General features: G+C 50.7%; 1 protein-coding gene across 27 annotated transcripts in view; it reads left to right on the top strand.

The window, feature by feature from the left end:
- MSI2 (musashi RNA binding protein 2) overlaps positions 1-22,987 on the top strand; it is a 201,414-nt gene that overhangs the window by 152,336 nt on the left and 26,091 nt on the right. For all 27 annotated transcript variants that reach the window (XR_005628805.1, XR_005628802.1, XR_005628800.1 and 24 more), the window contains 2 exons: positions 4,755-4,869; positions 10,603-10,677. Coding sequence is in view for 20 of the 27 variants with exons in the window: in XM_039720438.1 (XP_039576372.1) it covers positions 4,755-4,869; positions 10,603-10,677 (190 nt within the window). In the remaining 7 variants the exon portion in view is untranslated. The remainder of the gene's footprint in view (positions 1-4,754; positions 4,870-10,602; positions 10,678-22,987) is intronic.

Raw genomic sequence — 22,987 nt, 5'->3', positions numbered from 1 at the left:
TCAAATGTGTATTCAGATATGCATTGTATATCGGTCTGATATGTGTTCACAGACTTTAAATTTAATAATAGAGCTTTTAGTGTGGATAAGATCAAAGCAATCTCCTTGGCATATGCTGGAGGCCTGATTCAATATTTGACTTGCTAATTTTTCCCAGGGCACTGAAATAATATTCCTCATATTGTTGCTCCCTGCAATATGCATCTGAAATAAAAGTGAGGGTCCCCTTGGCCAGGTGTGGGGTGGGGTGGTGGGCAGGGCTGGGGCAGTGCTCCTGGTCCTGGGGAAGTCTCTTGCTCCACTCCACATGGATGCTGTGGGCTCTGCCTGTCCTGTTGCCCCCAGCCCTGGGGTCTCCTGCCTGTCCCCACCTGAGTGCCTCTGGGTGGGGGGAGGCTCATTCCCTTAAAATGGCTTCTAAATGCTGTTAATCTGCCTTAAAACAAAGGAACAGAACAAACCCCAACCACCCCCACACAACAGACCCGATGACAAGTTAGAAACAACTGAGAAACACTCAGGATGTGAATTTAGGGAGTGCCAGGTGGGAGGGAAGAGCTCCCCTCCAGGGTTTTCCTGTCCACAGCAGGAGGGCACACTCCCCAGGTTTGGTTATTCTCCCCAGGTTTGGTTATTCCCCACAGGTTTGGTTATTCCCCACAGGTTTAGTTATTCCCCACATGTTTGGTTATTCCCCACAGGTTTAGTTATTCCCCACAGGTTTGGTTATTCCCCACAGGTTTAGTTATTCCCCACAACAGGCTTTTCTCTGGGGCAGGGCTCAGGACTGCCCCAGGGTGCTGCAGGTGCTGGTGAGCCCAGGCAGGGACAGTGTTGGTGCCTCATCCCTGCGTCTGCACCTCTGGGCTGGAAAAGCCTCACCTGGCTCTTGGCATCTCCTCGAGGGGAGGAATAGCACAGAGCTCGTGGGAGGATTCCTCCCCAGCTGGAAGGCTGCCCAGGAAGGTAGCAGGGAGGATGGGACAGGCTGAAAACACTCCAGGAACGTCAGAAAGAGCAAGAGAAACAGTTTTGAGTGTTGGTGTTTGTTGTTGGGTAATTAAAATATCCCCTTCCCACTCCTGTGCCCGCTCGGTGCCCCCTCCAGGTGCCAGCATCTCGCAGTGTCCCTTCATGCCACTCCTTCAGCAGTGATGTTGAAAGCAGCCCACGAGGGAGGATGAGACGTGGTTCTGTTGGGGACTGAGTCACTGCCCTGCTGCTGTGTGTGCAGCTAATGCCAGCCCTGGGGGACAGGGTGTGCCTGTGACACAGCTGGGGCTGACACAGCAGCCTGGGGACACTGCTGGGGCCGTGCCACACGGGGATCATGTCCCTGTGTCCCTGAGCCGGGGAGGGGACTGCCTCTCACAGCCCCAGCCCGAGGCCACGGGGTTTGCAGTGGCTTGGTGGGCTGGGACTGGGACACCCTGTCCTCATCCCCATCCCTGCCCGTGTCCCTGTCCCCATCCCTGTCCCCATCCCTGTCCCCATCCCTGTCCCATCCCTGCCCGTGTCCCTATCCTGTCCCTGTCCCACACCTGTCCCCTGCCCAGCAGGCTCAGCTGGGCCATGCACAGCCCCTGGGCTGCCCCCAGCTCCCTCCTCCTGCTCTCCTGGCCTGTCCCCAGGCTCAGGGCAGGCTCAGGGCAGCAGGGCTGCTTCCAGCTCCAGCCTCCCTGGCAGGCTATTTTTAGCTCATCCATTCTGCTTCTGTTGCCATCCATAAAGCTTAGAATGTCAAATGTAATATTAAACGAGCAGTAGGACAGTGAAAAGAAAATGCCAGCGAGGTATTTAATAAATGGAAGTTGGAATTTACGTGGGAGGCCAGAGATGCTCCAAACATTGCAGGGGGACAATAAACCCAAACGAGCTGTCCTCAGGCTGTTGTTCTTTTGACAGGAGCTTTGCTTTGCAAAGAGACACCTGTTTTTTAAGGAAAAGTAAAAAGTAGCTGGAAAAGAGATGCGATGAGTGATTCCTTTCCCTCAGTCCCACTGTGGTGGAGTCTCTCCCATCCTGGCACAGTGCTGAGAGGGGTGATGAGCTGAGCCTGCACTCAGGGTCCATTGTCAGGCTCTCGACAGAAATGTTGGCTGTTCTAGAACAGGCTGTGCCACTGCCCAGCACCTGTGACCCTTCCTGCCTCTCAGGGTGGGATTTTGCAGGTTTTGTGGGCCTTGGGCACTTGCAGGGATGGGGCAGCCACAGCTTCTCTGGGCACCCTGTTCCTGACCCTTTAATTCCAAACCCCAGCCACTGATCAGTAATGTGGTGGTTCAACAGACCCACAACTCAGTGGGGTTTTTAAAATAAGCTGAAAACGCCTGTGCTGGTGCCTGGTGTGGCTGGCCATGGTGTGAGTGACACGTTGTCCCCAAGGTGATGGGAGCCCCCGAGGCTGCAGATCACACGTGGCTGGCACAACAAAGTCTCCTTGTCCTTGCCTGCCTCAATGGGGGCTTGTGCATTGTGGGTACTCACATTCTGCTCTCCTCAAAACAGCCCTGGTTTCCCTGGAAAGCTGTTAAGCAGGGGTTTGGGAGACATCCTGGGCTGAGGGCTGACAGCCTGTTTTGTTGTGCTGGGTATAAGAGGCTTTTCACTCCCCAGCTCAGCCCTCCTGGGTTCCTGTGGCTGAGACTGCTCTGCTTGACCCAGGAGTACCCCAGTGCAAGGTTAATTCTCCAAACTAGACTAAACAAAAATAGTGAATTTTAGTTTCCCTGCCTTTTTTTTCTTTTATTTTTTTTTTTTAGCCTTAGAGTTAAACCTTTCTTTGTTGGGCTGCTGGAAGTGTAACACATCCTCGTACGAGGAGGTGGAAAAATCTGGAAATTATTAAGATGCCCAGAAACTCTGAATTGAAAGTTTGAGTGAGGTCCAGATGTGTATACAAAGACCCTTATCAGGCACTCTCAGGGGCAATTCAGTATGGAGCTGAGTCCTGATTCATAAATCCATATACATTTCCTCTTGGAGAAGCCCCATTGCATGTCCTGTCACATGTGTGACATCTCTCCAGGGTTTTCTCCTTGAGGTAAATGTGGCTTTGGAATGGTTCTGGCCTTCTCCATCCCCTTCCCTGTAAGGACAGGGCTGGATTCTGGCAGAAGAGCAGCCAGGCCCCTTTTCTTTCTGCTTTTGCTGTTGATGAAGAGGCACCATGCAGGCCCCCAGTGTATCCATTCACTCCTGTCTCACTCCTGTTTCTTTCAATGAATTCCTGTTCCACATTGCCCCAGTTTGCTGATGGGATGGTGCATGGGCAGCTTCCCAGAACACCTCATGGCGTGGCCCTGGTGCCTGGCAGTGTGACAGTCCCTGGGGACGAGCTGGCAGGGCTGGGGTCAGGCACTCTCCCTCCCAGCACAGCAGAGCCCCACTCCCAGTCCTGTACCCCACATGGCATCCCTCCGTGGAGAGAGAGTCTGCCTGGATAACAGAGCATCTTCCTGCCCTCCACATGGGGTGTATTTGTTTACAGAGGCTTAGGAATTATTTTTCTTTCCTGCTGGTGACTTTTGCTTCCTGTTTAATCCTGGTTAAAGCCCCTCTGCAGCTCACTGCCATTCCCTTTGTACCCCTGTGTGCTGTGGAAATCAGAAGTGCTGCCAGGCTCACAGAGAGCAGCAGTGGGCTGGGTTATGGCTGCAAAAGCTAATTACCAGGTTCTTGTTTCTAGGGGTGCTAATCCAAAGTTCATTTCCCTGTTAATTGTCCATGGGTTTTATCATCCTGACTGTGCAGCACCCGAGGTGTGACCAGTGCTGCCATGACACTGGGAGCAGTGGCCCTCCCAAAAGATGTGGTTGTGAATGAAGTGACATGACACACTTGTGGTGCTCCCCCCTTCATCTGTCCAGAGGAATCATCTGGCCAAACTCTTGTTAAATGACACTGGTTAAAAATCAGAACAAAGTTAGAGGCACAAAGCCCAAACCTGTGGATTCCCCGTGCAGCCCCTGCAGTGCTGGGCTGCACCAGTGCACATCACCCTCCTGCCCAGAGCGTGGGCTGAGCTGTGGAGCCACAGAAAGGGGCTGGGACAGCTCCAGTTAACCCCAAACCATCTGACTGGGGCAGCTGTAGCCCCAGTGCCAAGGAGAGCACAGGAGCTGTCTGCTGGGGGTGAGATGACAGTGCCTGAGCAAGAAACCATGGAGAAGTGCTGAACTTCTCCTTTTTCCTGGGAGAAAGGCTGGCTGGGGGCCCTGGATGTCCCCCTGGCAGCAGGGCTGGGCTGCTGTCTCACAGGGCATTGGTAGAATCACCACGAGGTTCCAGTGGCACTGAGCAACATGCCAAGGCAGCAGGAGTAACTGAAAGTGAAAGAATGCAGATCCTTTATTAATAGGGTTTACAGAAATTTTCTGCTGGGTAGAAATATTGATTCTTTATTCCTATTTTAAAAGGAGCTTTTTGTAATGATCACTGGGAGTCGTTCTCTGTTATCGATTGCAGCGGGGCCCTCCCTCCATTCATCCCGCTCCCACTAGTGCTGGCTTCCCTTTCAGGAGCACAGAACTTCTTAAATCAGCACTTCTGTCATCTTTGGGTGGTTAAAGAGGCACACACGTTTGCTCTTTCCAGTCTGGTTACGCTATTCTGGAAGTTCACCTTTGAGCGGGAGGAGGTGTGGGGAGGCAGATGCTAAAAATAAACCTCCCCCCCTTAAGTAGATCAGTTCTGCATTTGACATTTACATGGAATTCATTTGCATCTCATCTGTACATGTTTCTGCTCAATAGGTAGAATGTAAGAAAGCACAACCTAAAGAAGTGATGTTTCCACCAGGGACGAGAGGAAGGGCACGTGGCTTGCCGTACACCATGGACGCCTTCATGCTGGGGATGGGAATGTTGGGTAAGTGCACAGCCACCACTCACTGCCCTGTCTCCCTCATCCCAACCCTGAAACAGGGCTGAGCACATCCCTGCACCTCCGTGGCTGCCAGGCTGAAACTTCAGCAGGGGTGGAGTGAAGAAAATAATCCTGTCTGTGGTAAATGATTAACTCCCCCCCCCCAGCCTGGAATATAAAAAATTTGCATTTAAATGGATGTTTTAAATAGCCTGTTTTACTCTTACTCGCAAAAATAGAATGATGAAAGATGCAGTGTGTTCATTCTGACTAAAAATGATCTCTCCCCTTTTTTAGAGGAATTGAGTCACACATTATTCCCCTTCTTTTAAAGGTAGCTTTGACAGTTCAGCATAGATAATTGAAAATCTTGCTGGTTCTTAAATGGCATGGATGGAGGAAGTGGGGGGATGCGTAACAGGACAGGTCACAACAATAATTACAAGTTTCAAGGAGATGGAATGGTATTTTAGTCCTGAGTATTGTGTCCAGAAAATACTAATTAAATGGGATAAATGATATTTAATGGCAAATTCCTATTTGTGCACGGGGTCTATTTAGTTATAATTGGTTCTCATTTGTTTCTGCCTAGATAATTCTTTCTAAATAATGTGACAACCCCAGATACTCTGTTCTCGGCCAAAATGCTGCTAATCCATTGCCACTGGTTTTGTTTTTTTTTGTAAAACACCATATATTTTAAACTTTCTGCTCCCTTTGTATCCCTGGACTTCCCCTGAGTTTCAGCTCCTGTGTCCATGAAGCATGTGGGAGTGGGAGGGCAATGTGGAGCTGTCCCCAGGCAGCAGTGAGCCTTTCCCAGGCCAGTGTCCCCCTTCAGGATGGGGGGACACCCCAATTTTCCTATCCAGGGTTTAGACGATCCCAGGAACCGAGTACCAAGCCCAGCCTTGGGCTCTGGGCTGCCCCGAGCTCTGCTGGGCAGATTCAGGGCTGGCTGAGATGGACCCAGAGCCCCCGGGGTGGTGTCAGGACAGAGGACCCAGCTCCTGCAAGGATCAGGCTGTTACACTGAGGTGTCTGACCCGAGGCACTGCTTGATTTGATAGGAAGAACTTCTGCCATGTTTGCTTTATCTCAGAATTAATAGTGCTTCTGTTGGTGTGGCTGGAGCGATCCATTCTGGGATGTGTAATCAGGTTATTGCAGCTGATCATCTGTTTTGCTGTCCCCACACTCCGCCACCACCCTGCCCCAGAGTGTTTGGAAATCACATTTTATGCTTTAAATATTTATCTTGCTCTAGTCAGTCGGTGATTTCGTTACCTGTGTGTTCCCAGCGTGCCTGAGCCAATGTGTTTGATTTCTGCTGTTCCTCCTGTGCTGCCTGAGGTGGGGTGTGGAGGGAGGTGTGTGTGCCACCGTGCTGGCCTGTCCTGCTGGCTGCAGGAGGAGAGGGTGCAGCTCACCCTGGGAAGCCAGACAGATCCATGGCATCATCCTGCACCACGTGCCTCAGCCCTTTTCCTTGGAGCTGGGCACAGAGGGGATGGAGCTGGATCCACCCCGGTGTCCTGAAGGGAAAATTCAGCCCCTGGGTGCTGTGTGAGTCCGTTCCCACTGGGGCTGTCTCTCTGGGAAAGGATCCTCTCAAGCTGTGAGAATTAAGGGAAGCAGCCCTCAGAGAGTGGGACTGCACAGAGGAGGAGCTGGGGCACCTGTTGGTCCTGCTGCACAGGGTCACCCTGGCCAGTGCAGCCCCAGCCAGTCCCGCACTGCTCTCCCTGAATTTCACATCAGGGGGACTGGCTGAGCATTGGTGATTGATCCACGGTGAAGGCCAGATGCTTCATTATCCACTCGAGCTGGTTTTTCATCTTCCAAGTTCCTGCTTGCTACCGTGGCACCGTGTTAAATAATTAAGTGCTAAACAAGGAGATGGCAGCACGGGAGAGCAGAGCTGCTCATGGCCGTCAGAAAGCCCCGGTTTCAAAGGCTGCAGGGCCCATCCCTGCAGGAAGAGGGGCATAATTAACCCATCAAATGATCAGACACAGAGTTCCATCACTGCTGCTGCTGAGTGTTCCGTGGGGACTCACAAGGCCAGCTCAGGTCTGCCCTGTGTCTTCTGTTCCGTGCCCAGCTGGACTGAGCCAGAGCAACTGGGGCTGCTCTGGAAGAGCTTTCATACCTGTTTCCAGAAATCCTTGCTCAAGGTCACCTTCTCCAGCTGCTGTTCCTGGGCAGAGGAGGGAATCAGAGGAACGAAGGCGCGAGACAAGCCCAAGGAAGGAGTGGGGAGCGACTCCCTCCAAAGCTATTAAGGAAGTTGGTCTTTTTCATTAATCACAGCCTCCCCAAGGAGCCTGCAGCAGCCGGGGTCTAAAGGTGCGCAGGCAGCCGCTTCTGTGATGATTTGGTTGATTGGAGCAAAATTAAAGTGTTCTGAAAGGATTTTTTGACTGGGAGAGCAGGGGCAGGCTGAGCCTCGTGCCAGGAGGGCTGCTGGGCTGTCTGGGGCTCTGCTGCTGCTGGGACACGCTGGTCTCAGGGAGAGCAGGGCTTTAATGAGCCTCTGCATGAAGAGTGGAGCAGTCAGTTCCTCTCCCCTCCCTGTCAGCCCAGCCAGCAGGAAGAGCTGCTCCCCAGCCCCTTGGATGCCCACAAACAGGCCCTGTGTGCCCCCCTCTGTGGCTGAGTGGGAGCACTTTGGTGACCAAGAAACTCTCTTTTTGCCTGGAGCCTCACACTGGCACCTGGCCTGGGGTGCAGACCAGGAGCTCTGTCACCCAAGGGCATGTGGGTGTCACAGCACTGCCCCAAAGCTTTTTGTGCTCTGTTCAGGTCTGTGCCTGGAAACTTGGAAAGAAGAGAGCAACAGAGGAGCAGCATTAAGAGGAGATGGTTTTTGTCTCCCCTCTCATCTGAAGCTGCTCTCTGGGACACTGCAGTCACCACAATGGTGACACACAGCTCTGGAGGTGACCCTGCACTGCCTGCCTTGAGCTGGGGCTGGCATTTCTCCTGGAGATGGGCATCATCCTGGTATTCAATGCTAAAATCAGGCTCATTTTAGCTTGCAAACCCCTCCAGAGATAGAGGCGCTCGGCCCCCAAGCTGACACCCCGCAGTGCTGGAGGGATGTGTGGTGGGATTTGGGAGGGATTTGGGAAGGGCTCTGGCAGGGCTCTGTGTTCTGCTCACGCTCAGTCTAGGTAGGCTGAGCTCATGCATTAGTGGAGCTTGTGCCCTTCAAAGAAAGTCATTCCTTTTTCCACCAGACACCGTTCAATGGAGTAGCAGCTGCAACTCAGAGCAACATTTGGAGACAACAGCTTCCTTGCATTTTCTGGAGCATTTGGATTAATTTTGCACGGGTCCCCTGGCTCCTGTGTGCTCAGCGTTCCCACATATTGACCATGAGCTTTTGTCCACCCCATTAGCAAATTTTAAAATGCAAAGACATTTCCACAGCCTGGAGAGGGGCTGGGTAGAAGCAGTGTTTGACTGCTGGTTTGAGTTCTGCTTCCGTGGACAGGACAGTCTTGCTCTGAAGGAGCAAATCCAGTCAAAACTTGGATTTTTGGTTTACTTACAAGGAATTGGTCTCTCCCCAGGACTACCCAGGCAAATCAGCTTCTCTGTGCCCAGTTCAGGATGAGGATGGCACCTAATGGGAGTGTTGGGTAGGTCAGCATGGGCATCCTTTGGCCTGATGAAGCATCCACGTAGGCGTGGTGTTAAACACCATTGATATTCAGCCAGGCAGTGTCCCCACGAGGATCAGGCTTCGAGTCGTTAGAGCAGAGCTGGGCACTGCAGCAGTAAATGAAGAGGAAAATTGAAGTAATGTTGTATTATAAATTTATGATTTCATCTGCCTGACTTTGAGCGCGCTGAGTGCTGGCGGTGCCAGCAGAGCCCCCGGGCAGCTTGGCTGCTGCTGGGGCTGCCAGGCACAGCCAGGTTTGGCCAGGGACAGCAGGGCTGCCCTGGGGTCAGAGCCAGCACCATTCCAGGGCAGGCAGCAGAAGGGGAGGCATCAAAGCACCGTGGGCACTGCCATCCCCACCGTGCTGGTCTGGCTGAGCCACAGGTGCCACACCTGCAGAGCTCAGAATGTCAGCCCCTGTGCCCTGAGTTGTGAGCTGGCACATCTGCTTCAGAACTGCCTGAAACAGGGCAAACTGAATTCCTCCTCGTGGCAAGGAGAGAGGGGCTGCAGTGGATGATTTTTCAGTGGTGTTGATGGCGCTACTTACTTAGCAAACAATCCATTTATCAATAGTGTTGCTTAAAAAAAAAAGAAAGGAAAAAAGGTTTGTAAAGCTTAACTCTGAAAGATCTGACTTAATGACAGAGGTGATTAATTTCTGAGGGAATCCAGCTGTTGAGCTGTGAGAGGAGGGCTAAGCAGTGTGTACACATCCTGAGCGCCGGGCTGGCCGGGCTGCCCGCGCTGCCACTGCCTAATCCCATCATCAGAATTCATCCAAGCATTTTTATCTTCCACTTTTAGATGATGATTTATGGTACGCTGCACGTATGTATAAATCTGATGGGAAATGGAGGGGCTTGCTGCAGCAGGAAAGCAGCTGAGTGATGGATGGGTGTGTTACAGGATAAATAAAAGCAGGGTAGGAGCCCCCCAGAAGAGACATTCACTCTGAGCCTGTGCTCAGCTCCAGCCCAGCTGCTGCCAAGATCCCCACTGGCTTCAGACAGCAGGAGAGAACTTCTGGTGGGTTCTGGCTCTGGAGAGGCCTGGGCTGATGCTGGGGCTCGTTCTGCACTGCTCAGTGCACGGCGTGGTGCCCGTTTTTAAGAAAACTGAGTGAGGAAATGCTGAGGATCAACGTGAGGTTAGAATTTTAGGAAACCCCCTGAGTGTAAAGGACACCTTGGGACATTGGCCATCCAGCTCAGAGCAAATAGCCACTGTGGGAGCAGAGAGAATGGCTGTGGGGGAGTAGAAACAGGGGTGGCACAGTGTGTGAGCCCAGGGCTGCTGCCAGCCAGGGTCAGTGGCACATCCAGCACACTCATTCACACACAGGAGAGTGAAGCCAGCAGCGCTGCCACTTTGTGCCTTCACTGAGGTGTTTTTATTCACGAAATGCTCTCAAGTGAGCTTTTCCCCTAATAAACCTCCCAAAGCTGCCGAGGTCTCTGCTCTGCCTCAGAAGGGGCCTTCAGAAGCTCCTCGGGCAGCTTCCTTTTACTTTCCTGAAAAATTAAAAGCTCTTTGACTCCCTGGCTCGCTGCTGCTGCTGCCTCCAACTCTTTGATGTGTTAACTGTTGTCCTTCACACTCCCGGGATAAAGAATTACTACTACCTTAATCTCCAACTGTCAATAGCTCTGAAGCAAAGTACATTCATTGTAAGCTCTCCAAATGTCAGAGCAAACCCGTGTTATGTGTTTAGCCTTAGCATTTGGCATTTACTCTTCCAGCTAACAAGTATGCACAGTCCTTGGGCTCCAGACACCAAAGTGCATGTTAATTACCAGAGTGACAGGGCTCCTGCTCGGAGCTGGGCCAGCTCGAGATGTTTCTATTCAGGATAATGATGAAACCTCTCTGCAGTTTGGCATGAGCAGAATAAATCTGATTTTTTAATACCCTCCGTAAAATTGGGTCTCACCCATCCTCCCTGTCATTGTGCATTGTGTTAAAAAACAAGCCAACAAAAAAAAAAACAAACTTCAAAAGACCCCTTCATTAATCCTCAAACTTCTCTCTCTTTTTATTTTTTTTACATTTCTGTGATCAAGGTTACCCGAATTTTGTTGCAACATATGGCCGAGGATATCCTGGATTTGCCCCAAGTTACAGTTATCAGTTCCCAGGTACGTACATTTCATTTGCAGATTTGCTTTATTTCCCCTCTTTCCTTCTTTTTCTTTTGTTTTTTTGGGTTTTTTCTTTTTTTTTTTTTTGAAGTCTGTAGCTGCAAGCTGAGACAGGCAAGTCTGCAGGGAGCATCTCACACAACATCAAATTTTTATTTATTTTTTTTTTACTATTTTAAAATAGACCTTTATAGCGACATATTTTCAACACCTTTTTTTCCCTAACGTATAAATTGGTACTGGTTATTTGAAAACAAACTTCTTAAATTAAAAAAAACCATAAAAGCAAGAGAGATCACTGGAGAGCTGTTCCCCTGCCTTTGATGGGTTTTTCCTTCCGTAGAGCTACACACAGACACACACACAGGGAGCCCCCGTGCTGGCCTGTGGTAAGTGAACCTCACTGCTGAGTGCACGTCCCACCCTGCGGCGTCCCTGCTGCCCTGGGGCCCCAGCTCTGGGGTCCCTCCCAGGGGCAGTGGGCAGCGTGTGGTGCTGGCCTTGGGGCCAGCTCTGTCCCCTGCCCTCGTGCTGGGCCCAGCTCTGGGGAAATCAGGTGGTGGAAGCACAGGACAGGATTGGAAGGGACCTCCAAAGGTCTGCAGTGAGCAGGGGCACCTTGCCCAGGGCAGGCTGCTGGGAGCCCTGGCCAGCCTGGCCTTGGGCACTTCCAGGGATGGGGCATCCCACAAAGCCCATCCCAAGGTGCCCTTCCCACAGTGGGGTGGCACCACACAGGGCTCGGGGTTTCCTGCCACCCCAGGGCTTTCCCAGGCAGCTGGGACAAGAGGAGCAGTGGCTGTGCTGGGTCTGTGGCTGAAGCCCCACCTGGCCACCCTGAATTCCTGAGCAGCCTGTCACAAGGGCCACGTGCTCCTCAGGGCTCACAGCGCAGGGGTGGGAGCTTGGGGTGACAGGGACAGCACCCTGCAGTGAGCAGGGAGGGCAGGAGGGAAACCAGCACCTCTCAGGAAGGTTTCTAGGGTGGGTGAGGACGTGGACAGTGCTTGGCTACACCTGCAGCACGCTGGGACAGACGTGGAGCTGTGTGTGCAGCCCTGGGTCGTTAGGATGAGACCCTGCTGTGGAAAAATACAGATTGTTGTCATCTGCAGGATGAGCAGTGTCCTTGGGATGGGGTTATTGTGCGGCTGTTTCTCCCAGGACCGAGGGGAACAGCCCTGTGAGGGTTTGTTTACTTGAGTTCACAAATGCACGGCTCTTCTGGAGGCTGAGCCGCCTCTTCCCACCTGTGGAACATCTTCCCACCTGGACCAGGCCAGGTCTGGAACAGCTGGGGTGGCAGGCAGACAGCAGAGCTGCTGGGGGGACACGGTGCTGGTGGGGACAAGGCAGCTGTCCCCAGATGCAGGTGACAGCACCTCTGGTTCTGCTGGAACCAGTCAGGTGTGGCAGGATTGCAGCCAGGAGCTGGAGTGAGGAGGAGGCTTCAGCAGCTGTTTGTGTGCTGTCTCAGGCTCTGACTCCTCACAATTCCATGTGCCAGCTGATTCATACGAAGGAGAGACTCCTTTGATAGGTTTAATGTCAGAAATCTGCTGAGGTTAGATGAGTTTAATTACAAACATGTCTAAAGCAACCGTGTTTGCTCACTGACAGCAAAGGCACCCTTTGACTCGACCCCTTCTTAGATGGATTTTTTTAAGGGCCTGTTTTTATCAAAGCTGGACTTCCAGTTGCTGCCTGGTTATTTTCAGTCTCCTGCAGAGATTGAATATGGAAAATAAATCCAGGTGGGTTGTCCCCAGCAGAAAGCTGCGGGTGACTGCAGGAGATGCTCAGGGCCCTGTCTCACCTTGTTGAGTTCCCCTGCCCCAAGGCTCTGCCCCTGCTCCCCTCCCACTCGGGTCAGTTACTCCTTAGCAGCAAGCAGAAGCTTTCCAGAGCTGTTGGGAGTTCCTCAGGTGGTGTGGGGCTCTGTCTCCAGAACCACAGCCCGTCGGAGCGCGTGGTGTGGGGATGGTGCAGCAGCAGGATGGGGTGTCCCCCCTGCTGCAGTGCTTGGGGCAGAGAGCCCAGTGCCACAGGGCACAGCTTGGCTCCAGGGAGCCTTTCAGGAGCAGGGCAGGAGGAGGGTGTCAGGTTTAAAACCTCAGTGCTGTGGCTGGGAGGGAGGAGTGCTTGGCAGGCTCTGCCCCTGCTCCCCTCCCACTCGGGTCAGTTACTCCTTAGCAGCAAGCAGAAGCTTTCCAGAGCTGTTGGGAGTTCCTCAGGTGGTGTGGGGCTCTGTCTCCAGAACCACAGCCCGTCGGAGCGCGTGGTGTGGGGATGGTGCAGCAGCAGGATGGGGTGTCCCCCCTGCTGCAGTGCTTGGGGCAGAGAGCCCAGTGCCACAGGGCACAGCTTGGCTCCAGGGAGCCTTTCAGGAGCAGGGCAGGAGGAGGGTGGCAGGTTTAAAACCTCAGTGCTGTGGTTGGTTCTGCAGGAGCTTCCCTGCCCTGCCCTGGCTGCACTGCTGCTGCAGCCTCAGATACAGAAAACCTTCAGTCACACTCTGGGCTGCTCCCAGGGGTTCTGCCACCACCCACCTATTTGCATCCCATGCCCTTGTCCCTCAGGGGCTGTCCCACGTCCTCTCCCACATCCCCAACATTGCCCAGGTCTTGGGACAGCCCCTGGCTCCAGGGGCAGGGCACACAACCCTTTGGCAACTGCTCTCTCTCCTCCTGTGCCATTATTCCTCCCAGCCCTTCCTCATGCAGTACATTGCCTCTTTTTTTATTTTATTTTAATTGCAATCACTCCCTTTCTGTATTTCTTCCTTTTTTTTTAATTTCTGGGACTTATCTTTTCAGTTTAATCTATTAATTTCTGTTCTTATTTCACTTTGCAGACTATTTGCCGATTTCACAAGACATAATTTTTATCAACTAGTTCTTAAAGATGCATAACAAATTAATCGGGGTTTACTACAGTGCTAATGAGAGAGAGACAGAGAAAGCCTGGGTGGTCCATGTTTAATATCAATGTCCACTGAAAAATTGCTGCTCTTACTGGCTGGTTTGATTGACTGGACTTTTTATTTTATTTTTATTTTTTTTTAAGGCTCCATATCCTCACTGCTTTGAGTTTGCTTTATTTTTTTTTAATCTTTTTTTTTTCTCTGCTTTGTTATGAGTTTTTAATGCCCACTTGGAATGTAACTCACAGGGATGGGGTCAGGGGCGTTCCGAAGGCATGACTTCTCACAAACTTTTTAGAAACCGTTTCACCAACGCAGCAAGGAGGATGATTGGGTTGATTTGGTCTCACAGACAGCCCCAAAGAGAGTGACTGGCACTTCTTAACATGGTGCCCAGCAGTGGCACAAATCCCACCCTCCTGGGCATCCCCTGTCCCCGTGTGTCACAGCCCCACGCCTGCCCCATTCCCTGGGGCTCTTTGGGGGCTGCCATGGTGAGATGCCACCAAGAGAGGGGCTCAGGCAGCTGCAGCCCCCACAGCAGTTCCTGCCCTGCTCCCAGAGCCAGCGGGCTTGGAGCAGCCTGGGGCAGTGGCAGCTGCCCCTGCCCGTGGCAGGGTGGCACTGGGTGAGCTTTAAGGTCCCTTCCAACCCAAACCCTTCTGGGTTTCTCTGATTCTTTGATCTAACTCTGACCAGCGATGGTCCTGCACACTCCCTGCAGCTGCTTCTCCTTCCAAACTTTGCTTGCAAATCATGGGCAAATTTCCTAAATTGTGGCCAAGCTTTCCCTGCTTAAGCTGCATCACTTCCTCTGCACCCAGGTGGCAGGAGAGCTGCAAACCTCCCTCCCTTGGCTGTACTTAACAAACCAGATTCTGGACTTTTGGGTGGAAAACACACATTCTCTTTAAATTCTGCTGTTCCTGTTGCTACCCATTGGATAAGTTTGTGAGAAGTATGGTGCATGCTTACAGTAGAACTGTAATGCATTTTAATGTTTGTTAATCCACTTGTTGAAAATGTCAGTGTCAAAGGCTCTACAATCCATGGCTGTGCTGTTCATTTCATTAAAGATGCTTGATGTAATACTTGGGTAGTTTTCTTTTGACTTTTCTGCAGGCAATAGCTTTTTTTAATCTGTATGGCTTCTTATTATTTTGTTTGGGGTTTTTTGCTATGAATTGCTTTGCTTTTGTGAACTTGTCTTAGTGTGCATGATTTGCAAACATTTCGGCTATTGTGAATTTTCTCATTTTTTTGTAAATAGTCCATCTGTGCTTTTCTTTTTTTTTCTTTTTTCTTTTTTTTTTTTTTTCTTTTTAATGACTTTTTTCCTGTAAGTAACTGAGGTAGAAAATAATAATAAATTGTTTACAAAGGATGTGCTGTGTTGCTGCTCTCTTAGCTTGCAATTTTAATATTTTGGTTTGGACACCCCAAATAACCAGTACCAATGACAGTTGAATAAAAGAATAAAACCATCACTCAAAACGTGTGACCCACTGTTTGAAGAACCTGCAGAGGAACAGTTACATGCAAGGTGTGTTTACAGCAAAAATTATACCCAAAAAAAAGACAAAATGCACTCCTAACTGAGGAGAGAGGAAATTGCAGCATCCCCACTGGTCCTCCACCACTGTGGTGGGATGTTCCTGCACTGTCCTTTATCCCAGTTATATTTTCTCCCATCATCACCTGAGTGTTTGGGGATTGTCAAAGTTTCATAGAAGTCTTCAGGTTAGAAATTTAAATTATTTATTTTAATTAAGGGTTTGTTTGCTTGTATGTTTGTTAAAGCTTATTAAAACCTTTGTATATGGTGAGAGGTGAGAAAAACAAATATTTTCACAAACTTCGCAGAGCTCAGGGAAATATATTTGCTTATTAATACTGGTGCTGCAAAGGCCATGAGCTCAGCCTTGGGTCACGCTCCTGCAGAGCCTGGGGCAGTGGAAATGCAACACAAGATGGTTCAAAGTCCCAGACTGATGGGGTTTGTTACTGTGAGAGCATTAACCCAACTTTCTGTTGAGCTGAATTCAGTTTCTTTCCCAATGCCAGTCCCATGTTCAGCCGTCAGTGTGGGCAGGGAGGTCCTGTGTAGAGTTATGTCAAATAGGAATTTTCCAGGTGAGGAGAAGGAACTGGTGCCAGAGATAAGGGGAATTATTATGTTGTGCTTAAGGCTTCTTTGTCGTGGTGTCTTGAGAGGAGGAGGAGGAGGAGAGGGAAGGAGGTTCCTGTCTGGGGTTTAGGACACCCCAATGCTCTGCTGCCCAGGTTGCTCCTTGGTTAATAACCTCAAAGGGGATATAAAAGGGCATGGTTGCAGCATCCCAAAAAGCCAACCATTCCCTCTGTGCCACATGCAGGGGTGTAAAACACCCAGCCTGGGGCGTGTGGTTCTTCATGTCCCCAAGACACAGTGCCCTGTGCTGGAGCACCCAGCTTCCTTCTCTGCTGAGGTAAAGTGATTTTAAAGTGCTGCCTGCACATGGCTTCTGTACCCACGGGGAGTGAGGAAGTCTGTATTAATAGGGGTCAGCTCTGTAAAGCACTCTTCAAGCACTGTTACACAAGTGTGAGGCTTGTAGAACATTTACTAATGGGAGCAAAGTTTGTCTGGTCGTGATGCTGGAATGATCAAACGTAATGCTCAGAAGAGGAGGACCTGGTGGCAGCTGCAAAATAGGAGGAGGAAATGTAAAACCTATTTTAAATTGTTCAGTTAGTTAAGCCTTGTAGCAGCAAGAGACGTGGAACAGAGCTGGAGATTTTTCTCACTCCTTTGTCTAACCCTTTCTTAACTGCTTAAATCTGCTCTGCTCTGCCCTGCACTGCATGCCTTGTTTCCACCTAAACACATCACTGCATCTGCATGGCATCACTGGCTTACAGAGTGCATTTGGAATCTCTTGGAACCACCTGAGTTACCTCTTCCCACCTCTCTGTTTCAGCCTCCATCCCTGAAAACAAAGGCTTTGGGCTGGACCTGGTTTAAAATTAAGCTTTTGGGTGTTCTGCTGAGGAGGGGCCGTTCCCATTGCAGGCGCATCCCTGGAGGGAGGAGCAGCTGGAGCTGCAGACAGCAAACTGAGAAATTAATATAGCAGTGCCCATAAATCTCCAGCCAGAAGGTTCTCCTTCAAGTTCTGCTTAGATTATTGTGTTTTGTTGCAGAAAAAAATGGTCTCTAGAGCTGTTCTCCGAGTCCGAGCAGAGCTGAAGCACCTTTGCCTTTAAGGCACAGTTTTTCTGAGAAAAGCTGTGGATTTTGATGTTGCAGAGAATTGTGTAAAAGGCTTTTTTCATCTTCTATTTCCCCCTACCCCTTAAAGTAACCTTACTGTTAGATTTAGGGTGAGGTTTTCCAGAGAGAAGCTGCTGGTGTGTGTTGATGGTCCTGCTCCCAGCACTGTCAGTGGCAGCCAGTGACAATGGAGCCTGTTCCCTTTTCCTGCCCCATCCTTCAGTGTGAGTGAGGCTGCTCTGGAGGTTTCCCTAAATATCATGTCTGGCTGAGGCCCAAAGCTGCCCAGGTCCTTCATTAGATTTTTCTCCACTTATAACTTGAATGAGTGAGAAATAAGAACATCTTGAACATTGAACACTGATTGTCCTGTTCTCGGCTGCTCACTGATCTGTGCCTGGTGTTAGAGGCTTTAAAACTTGAGGTTCATTGCCCTGAAAATTAGTGATCCTGAAAGGGCAGAGAGGAGAGCAAAGGGAAAAGAGTCCAAACCTGCTGGTGTCTGCAGAGCTCTGTGTGTTTGGGGGCAGTGCTGCAGCTCCAGAGCCATGGTTTCAGCTGCGAACGGGCCACAGCTGCAGTGACCAGGAGGGTTAATGAGAGCAATTATTCACAAGAGTAAAGAGGCATAACACAAACACTGGTGTGTGGAGGAAAACATGGATAACCCTGCAGCAGGAGGAGTGTGGTCTGCTAATGCCCATCCTGCTCTAAGGAATTCTCCATTTCCAAGCCAGCCACGATGGCTCCCCTGCCTTGTGCCTCCGTAGAGACAATTTTTAACTGAAGCTGCTGAAAACTGGGGCTGGGCTTGCAAAGAATTGGACAAGATCAGTCTCCTTATGCACAGAAACATTCAGATGTGGATGTTTTAGTAGTAGGGTTTCCAGCTGGTGATGGTGGTTGCTGCAGCAATGCCTTGAAGATTTCTGGGCTCAGCATCCCAATCCTCTCCTGTGACCTCTTGCATAATATGGATTATGGAATGCCCAGTGGCAGTTCTCCAGTGAGGCACTGGGAAGGTCTCAGTGATGGCTGTGCTGCACGTGAGTGGGGAAGAGTTCCCCACCCTCTGATAACCTTGTCCTGTGATTTACTGCCTTCTCTTTTATGAAGTTGCCTCTTTGTGTTGAATTTTTTTCAGCTTCAGCCTCCAGCCACAAGTTCTTTTTATGCCTTTGTTCATCATCAAGGACCTGTCTTTAAATAATACTTACCCAGATAGTTTAGATCATTCATAAAAATTGAGACAAGCAGCTTAACCAAACAGCTCATTTTCTCTACCATCAGAGCAGTGGAAATGAGGCTTGAAGCAAATCAGTGCCACGTTGCTGAACTCCAAATAGGTGCCTTAATGTGGTTCCATCTAACCTGCCCTTGTTCATCCAGCAGGTGACTGAAATGCAGAAATTCAGAGCTGCTGTGCTGCCAGGCAGCATGGGGCCAGTGAGCTCCTGGGTGTTGCTGCCCCTGCAGCCTTCGTTCCCTTTGTACTTCACTTGTTGATTAAAAATCTGTGATGAGTGTTTGGCTTTGGCCTTTAAAATCAGTTGTAGCGAGTCCAGATGTGAAAGGGATGGAGCACCCCTCCTACAGGGAAAGGCTGGGAGGATTGGAATTCTTCATCCTGGAGTAGAGGAGGCTTCAGGGCAGCCTACAGGAAGGATGGAGAGAGACTGTTAACAAGGGCTGGAGGGACAGGACAAGGAGGAATGGCTTCAAACTGCCAGAGGGCAGGGTTAGGGTGGATATTGGATGTTGATAACCTAAACAGCTACAGCTTTTGCTTCTTGGTTTGTTCTTTTTTAATAGATAGCTTTTTTTAGAACAAACTGTTTGCCTTTGAGAAGTTTCCCAGTTTTCAGTATAGTGAAATAACTGCAAACGGGTTATTGCACTTGAAATGCCACAGAATGATAATTTGGGGACAAACAAGGCTTTGTCTCACTGATGCATGAAGTAATTACTGGGCAGAAATGCACCATTCTCATCCTAAAAGGATCATGGCCTGAGAGTCCCAACAGCTGAAAAATGGGTCATTTACTGTACATAAAGTGGAAGTGCCAAATTTTAAATGAACTATATTTGGGATTTATTGTTTTGTTGAAATTCCAGAATGGGAGTATTTGCTCAGCATAAGATCCATCTGCAGACAGACAGGGGGGGTGTCAGACACGGGACAGAGGAGCTGGTACAGGCTGTGCCCTGGGTGATGCAGGGGCTCTGGGATGAGGGTCCACGATGCACAGTGTGTTCTGCATGAAATTCCCTAATTTTCTGGAAGAGATTTTAACAGGGTCGCTGTAACACAGTGGAAGAAGACAAAGGGAAGCACTTAAGGGGCTGTTGCAGTACAGAACTCAGAGCAGGCATGGAGATAACTGAAAGTGTTAATAGAATTTATGAGAACCTTGGGAAAGTACTGTCCTGTTTCCCTGGAGCTCTGCCCTGCTCTGCTGGCTCCTGTCCATCAGCTGTGGTGTGGATGGAGAAAGCTTCATAGAGTCTGCAATCAAATCCCAAGGAGTTAATTGCTACTAAACAGTGGTAATGAGTTGTGAATGATGTGGTAGAACCCCGATCTTTGATCAGTTCTAGGGAACATTTGATTTCTCTGGGTGTATGTTCTTCTCTAAATATTCAGCACTGACTTCTTCATCTCAAGCTTGGAGTAGTAGCAGGTTTTTTTTCTTTCTCATTTGTGTTTCCTTATAGAAAGGGAGGGGGAGTGTGAGACAGAGAGCCTGGAAGATGAAGGTTTTAAACATAAAGGGATTGTTTTGGGATGGAGCTTTCCCTTGTGTGTGTTCACCATTAAAGACGACATTTTTGCCTGGTAAATTGGACCCACGCCTGCCTGCCTTCAAAAAAAAACTACCAGGCTCTTCTGCTTCATGGTTTTGAGTCTCTGATACTTTTGAAATGAAGCCTAAAGATCCTCCAAAGAGGATAACACAGCCTAATGGAAAGAATAATGCAAGCGAGAACCCATCTGAAATGACAGCTGTGAGCCTGGTGCCGCTTTTCGGGCTGATCAAAGCTGCTGGGAACTCTGCCTGAAAAGGGGGATCAGCCCCTGGGAACTCTGCTTGAAAAGGGGGGATCAGCCCCCAGGAACTCTGCCTGAAAAGGGGGGATCAGCCCCCGGCTCCTCTCCCCACTCAGCCTGCACATGAATTCATACTCCAGCCTTTGCACTTCTTTTTTTGGGAGATCAAGTGACCCTCCTGGAGGGCTGGGGTTCAGCTCAGCCACTGGGGAGCACCAGGGGTGTAAGGAGTGAAGTGCTGGGGGGTGAAGGAACCTCTGAGCTCGGTGCCCTCAGCACAGGGACCCCCAAAAGACTTCACAAACCAGTCTGCTGCTTGTGTGTGAACCCTCCAAACACCCCATGGGCACAGAGCAGGGGGGTTGCTTCTTAGGGGCAGTTTCATGGTGGCTTTTATTTAATTCTCTGTGCCTGTTCCATGAGTTTGGCTCTTTTCTGAAGTCAGATTTGGGCATCTCAGCTCCCATTTTCTTGTTTAAATCCCTGTGCTAATTGCTGAAGTCTGGACATGCATCCTCAGGTGCCCAAGTGCTTTGGCCATGTAGAGGAAATTCTTTGCATGATATTTTTTGCTGTAAGGACTAACTTTGTGATCTTTGTGCCTTTTTTTGGGTTGATTCCTGTTGTCTGACTGGTTGTCAAAGATAGGGCTGTGTGTGCTTTGAGAATGCAAAATATTTGGGGTCTTCAAAGGCTGATCAGAGCAGGGCTGAAGGAGTCAGTGGTTTCTCTTGGAGCCACAGCTGCCCTGGCAGCAGGAAGGGGTTCAAATGGTTCTTGGGTTTTTCCCTTGTAGCCAAGGCCAGGCTGGAGGGCAGGAGAACTTGATTTAAGAAGGAAGGGTCCTACCAGAGCAGGAGATGGAGCAGGGCAGAGATCTGGCGAGCCCCTAAAACCTGTGTGAAGACTGGCCCTGCTCAGGCAGCATCATCCTTGCCAGATTTATTCACAAAGCCCCTGGAAATGTGCTAAATCTTGGGCTCCCTCTGCAATGCCCAGAGCAAGGCAGTGGGGCTGTGTGCTCCAGCCCCAGCTGCTGCTCCAGGGCTGGAGCTGCTCCCATCCTGTGGTTCCCCTTCTCCCAAACTCACCTGTGCCTTGGAGAGACAGCAGCCTGGAGTGAATCTGGGACCTCAGGGCAAAGAATTTAACCCAGATCTGTCCATCTTCCCTCACTGCTTCACTGTTTAAAGTGAAACTATTGGTGCAGGAAGCAGCAAAATTTATCTGTGAAAAATTGCACTTGGAACGCTGGTTTTGGCTCATTCTGAGCAATGAGAGAGCATGAAATTGCTGTGAATCCTCAGGGCTTTCCTGGACAGTGTGTGAGCCCAGTGCAAAGCGTTTATTGTAAAATACCTTCTAATTACAGTGCTTCAAGTGGGCACTGCTGGCCTTTGCAATGGCTCTGGGCTTTGTTTCCTCTGGGCAGCTGGGAGCAGTGGGCACACAAAGCACAGGGGTCATTTGAGCAGGAATCAGGGCTTTAAACAAACACCAGGAATGCACTGAGCTCTCCCTCCACCCTTTTGATTTTCCAGGTGACTTCAGAAGGCTCAGAGCGAGTGGGGCTGGTGCTGCCATCAGTGCTGCCCTTGGCTTCAGGACACTCCTGTCCCGGCACCCATTCCTGGCACCCAGTTAGCTCCGAGCTGCTTCTGAATGCACTGGGGGCTGGCTGGCAGCTGGGCCTGCTGACACCCCACAGCCCTCTCTGCTGCACAGCAGCAGTCCCCAGTGCCATTGCTGTCTCCTGGAGATGCCTGCACTTCCCAGGCATCGCTGGGGGCAAACAGTGGCACTGGGCACGTTCTCACACTGTGCTGCCCACAAGTTCTCCTTGCCCCCTGCTCCAGCTCTGGGAGGCATTCCCAGTGCCCCGTGCTGGGATCCCTGCCAGGCAGAGCAGGATGGTGTCAGCTGCCCATCTCTGCTGGGGGGGTCGGGAGCAGAGAGGCACAGAGGTGCCACGGGGAGGTGGCACAGTGGTGGCAGGTCACAGCATCAGTGGCTCAGCAGTGGTGGCAGGGAGGCTGCTCCGTGAGCCAGCCCTGGCCGTGGTGCCTGGCAAAGGGCGTTTTGGCAGGGGATCGATTGCTCTCATGGGCTGGGGTGGCTGGGGGATCCTCCAGTGCTGGAGCCATCCCGAGGGTGTATCAGCAAGGAGGGTTTTGCCAGTGCTGACAATCAATGCCAGTTTCCATCTCGGCGCGGCGTTCCCGCCCGGAGCGCGATGCTTGAGTGCCGTGTCCCAGGGCTGCTTTTATCTCAGAACTGGGATAAAAGCTTTCTTCAGGGGCGGAGGGATTAATTTTTCACACATCTGTCCAGTGGAATGCAATAAGGGAGCCTTTGTTCGGGCTCTTTGCGTGGAGCGCCTTCTCCACCCTTGTTATTTCACTCTTCTTTTGCATGGCAAAACTTTTTGTCCTGCATTTCAAATAGATCCTGAGTGTCCCTGGCAGCTGAACAAGAGAAACAAACTTTCCAGCCCTGTTTTTTGTGCCGTTCTCAGGGGATGCTTGGTGATTTGAAGGGTATTTGATTGGTTTTGGCAGAGGCATTTTACTCCATGGAAAATCCACAGCTCCTCCAGTCCCGTATGGATGGTTTAGGGAGCCCCTGGAGCCTCCAAATGAGAGATCTGTGGGTGGCCAGCTGGTCGTGGAGGTGCCATGGGAACGCTGAGGACACTTCTCTTGGACTGTGCGCCGTGGTGGGCAGGGAGGGACAGGGGACAGTGCCAGCTCTGCTCCTGCCTGAGCCACGGTGGGAGGGCCCAGAGCTTGGCCCAGACGTGGCTCTGCATGAAAATGAAACCCCAGAGCCTCAAGCCCTTGTCCTGCAGATGCTTTCCTTGCTCTTTGGAGGTTGGTTTTACTCTTACCACCAAAGTCTTCTCCCTCCAGCCCTAATCATGTGTCAGGGGACCCACCCAGGGCTGATGGCTCCATGCAGTGAGAGGGAGTTTAACACTCAGGTTCCACACTGGTTATAGCATCCCCCAGTCTGGATGTGCTTCCCCCACATCCCACTCCACGGAGGCTGTGGCAGTTACCAGCAGAAGGTTCACCACAGCCAT

The sequence above is a fragment of the Passer montanus genome, unplaced genomic scaffold (genome assembly GCF_014805655.1).
Source record: "Passer montanus isolate IOZ18808 unplaced genomic scaffold, ASM1480565v1 scaffold44, whole genome shotgun sequence".
NCBI classification, from domain to species: Eukaryota; Metazoa; Chordata; class Aves; order Passeriformes; family Passeridae; genus Passer; species Passer montanus.
The sequence above is the reverse complement of the archived record's forward strand: the minus strand, read 5'-3'. Positions and strand labels throughout refer to the sequence as shown.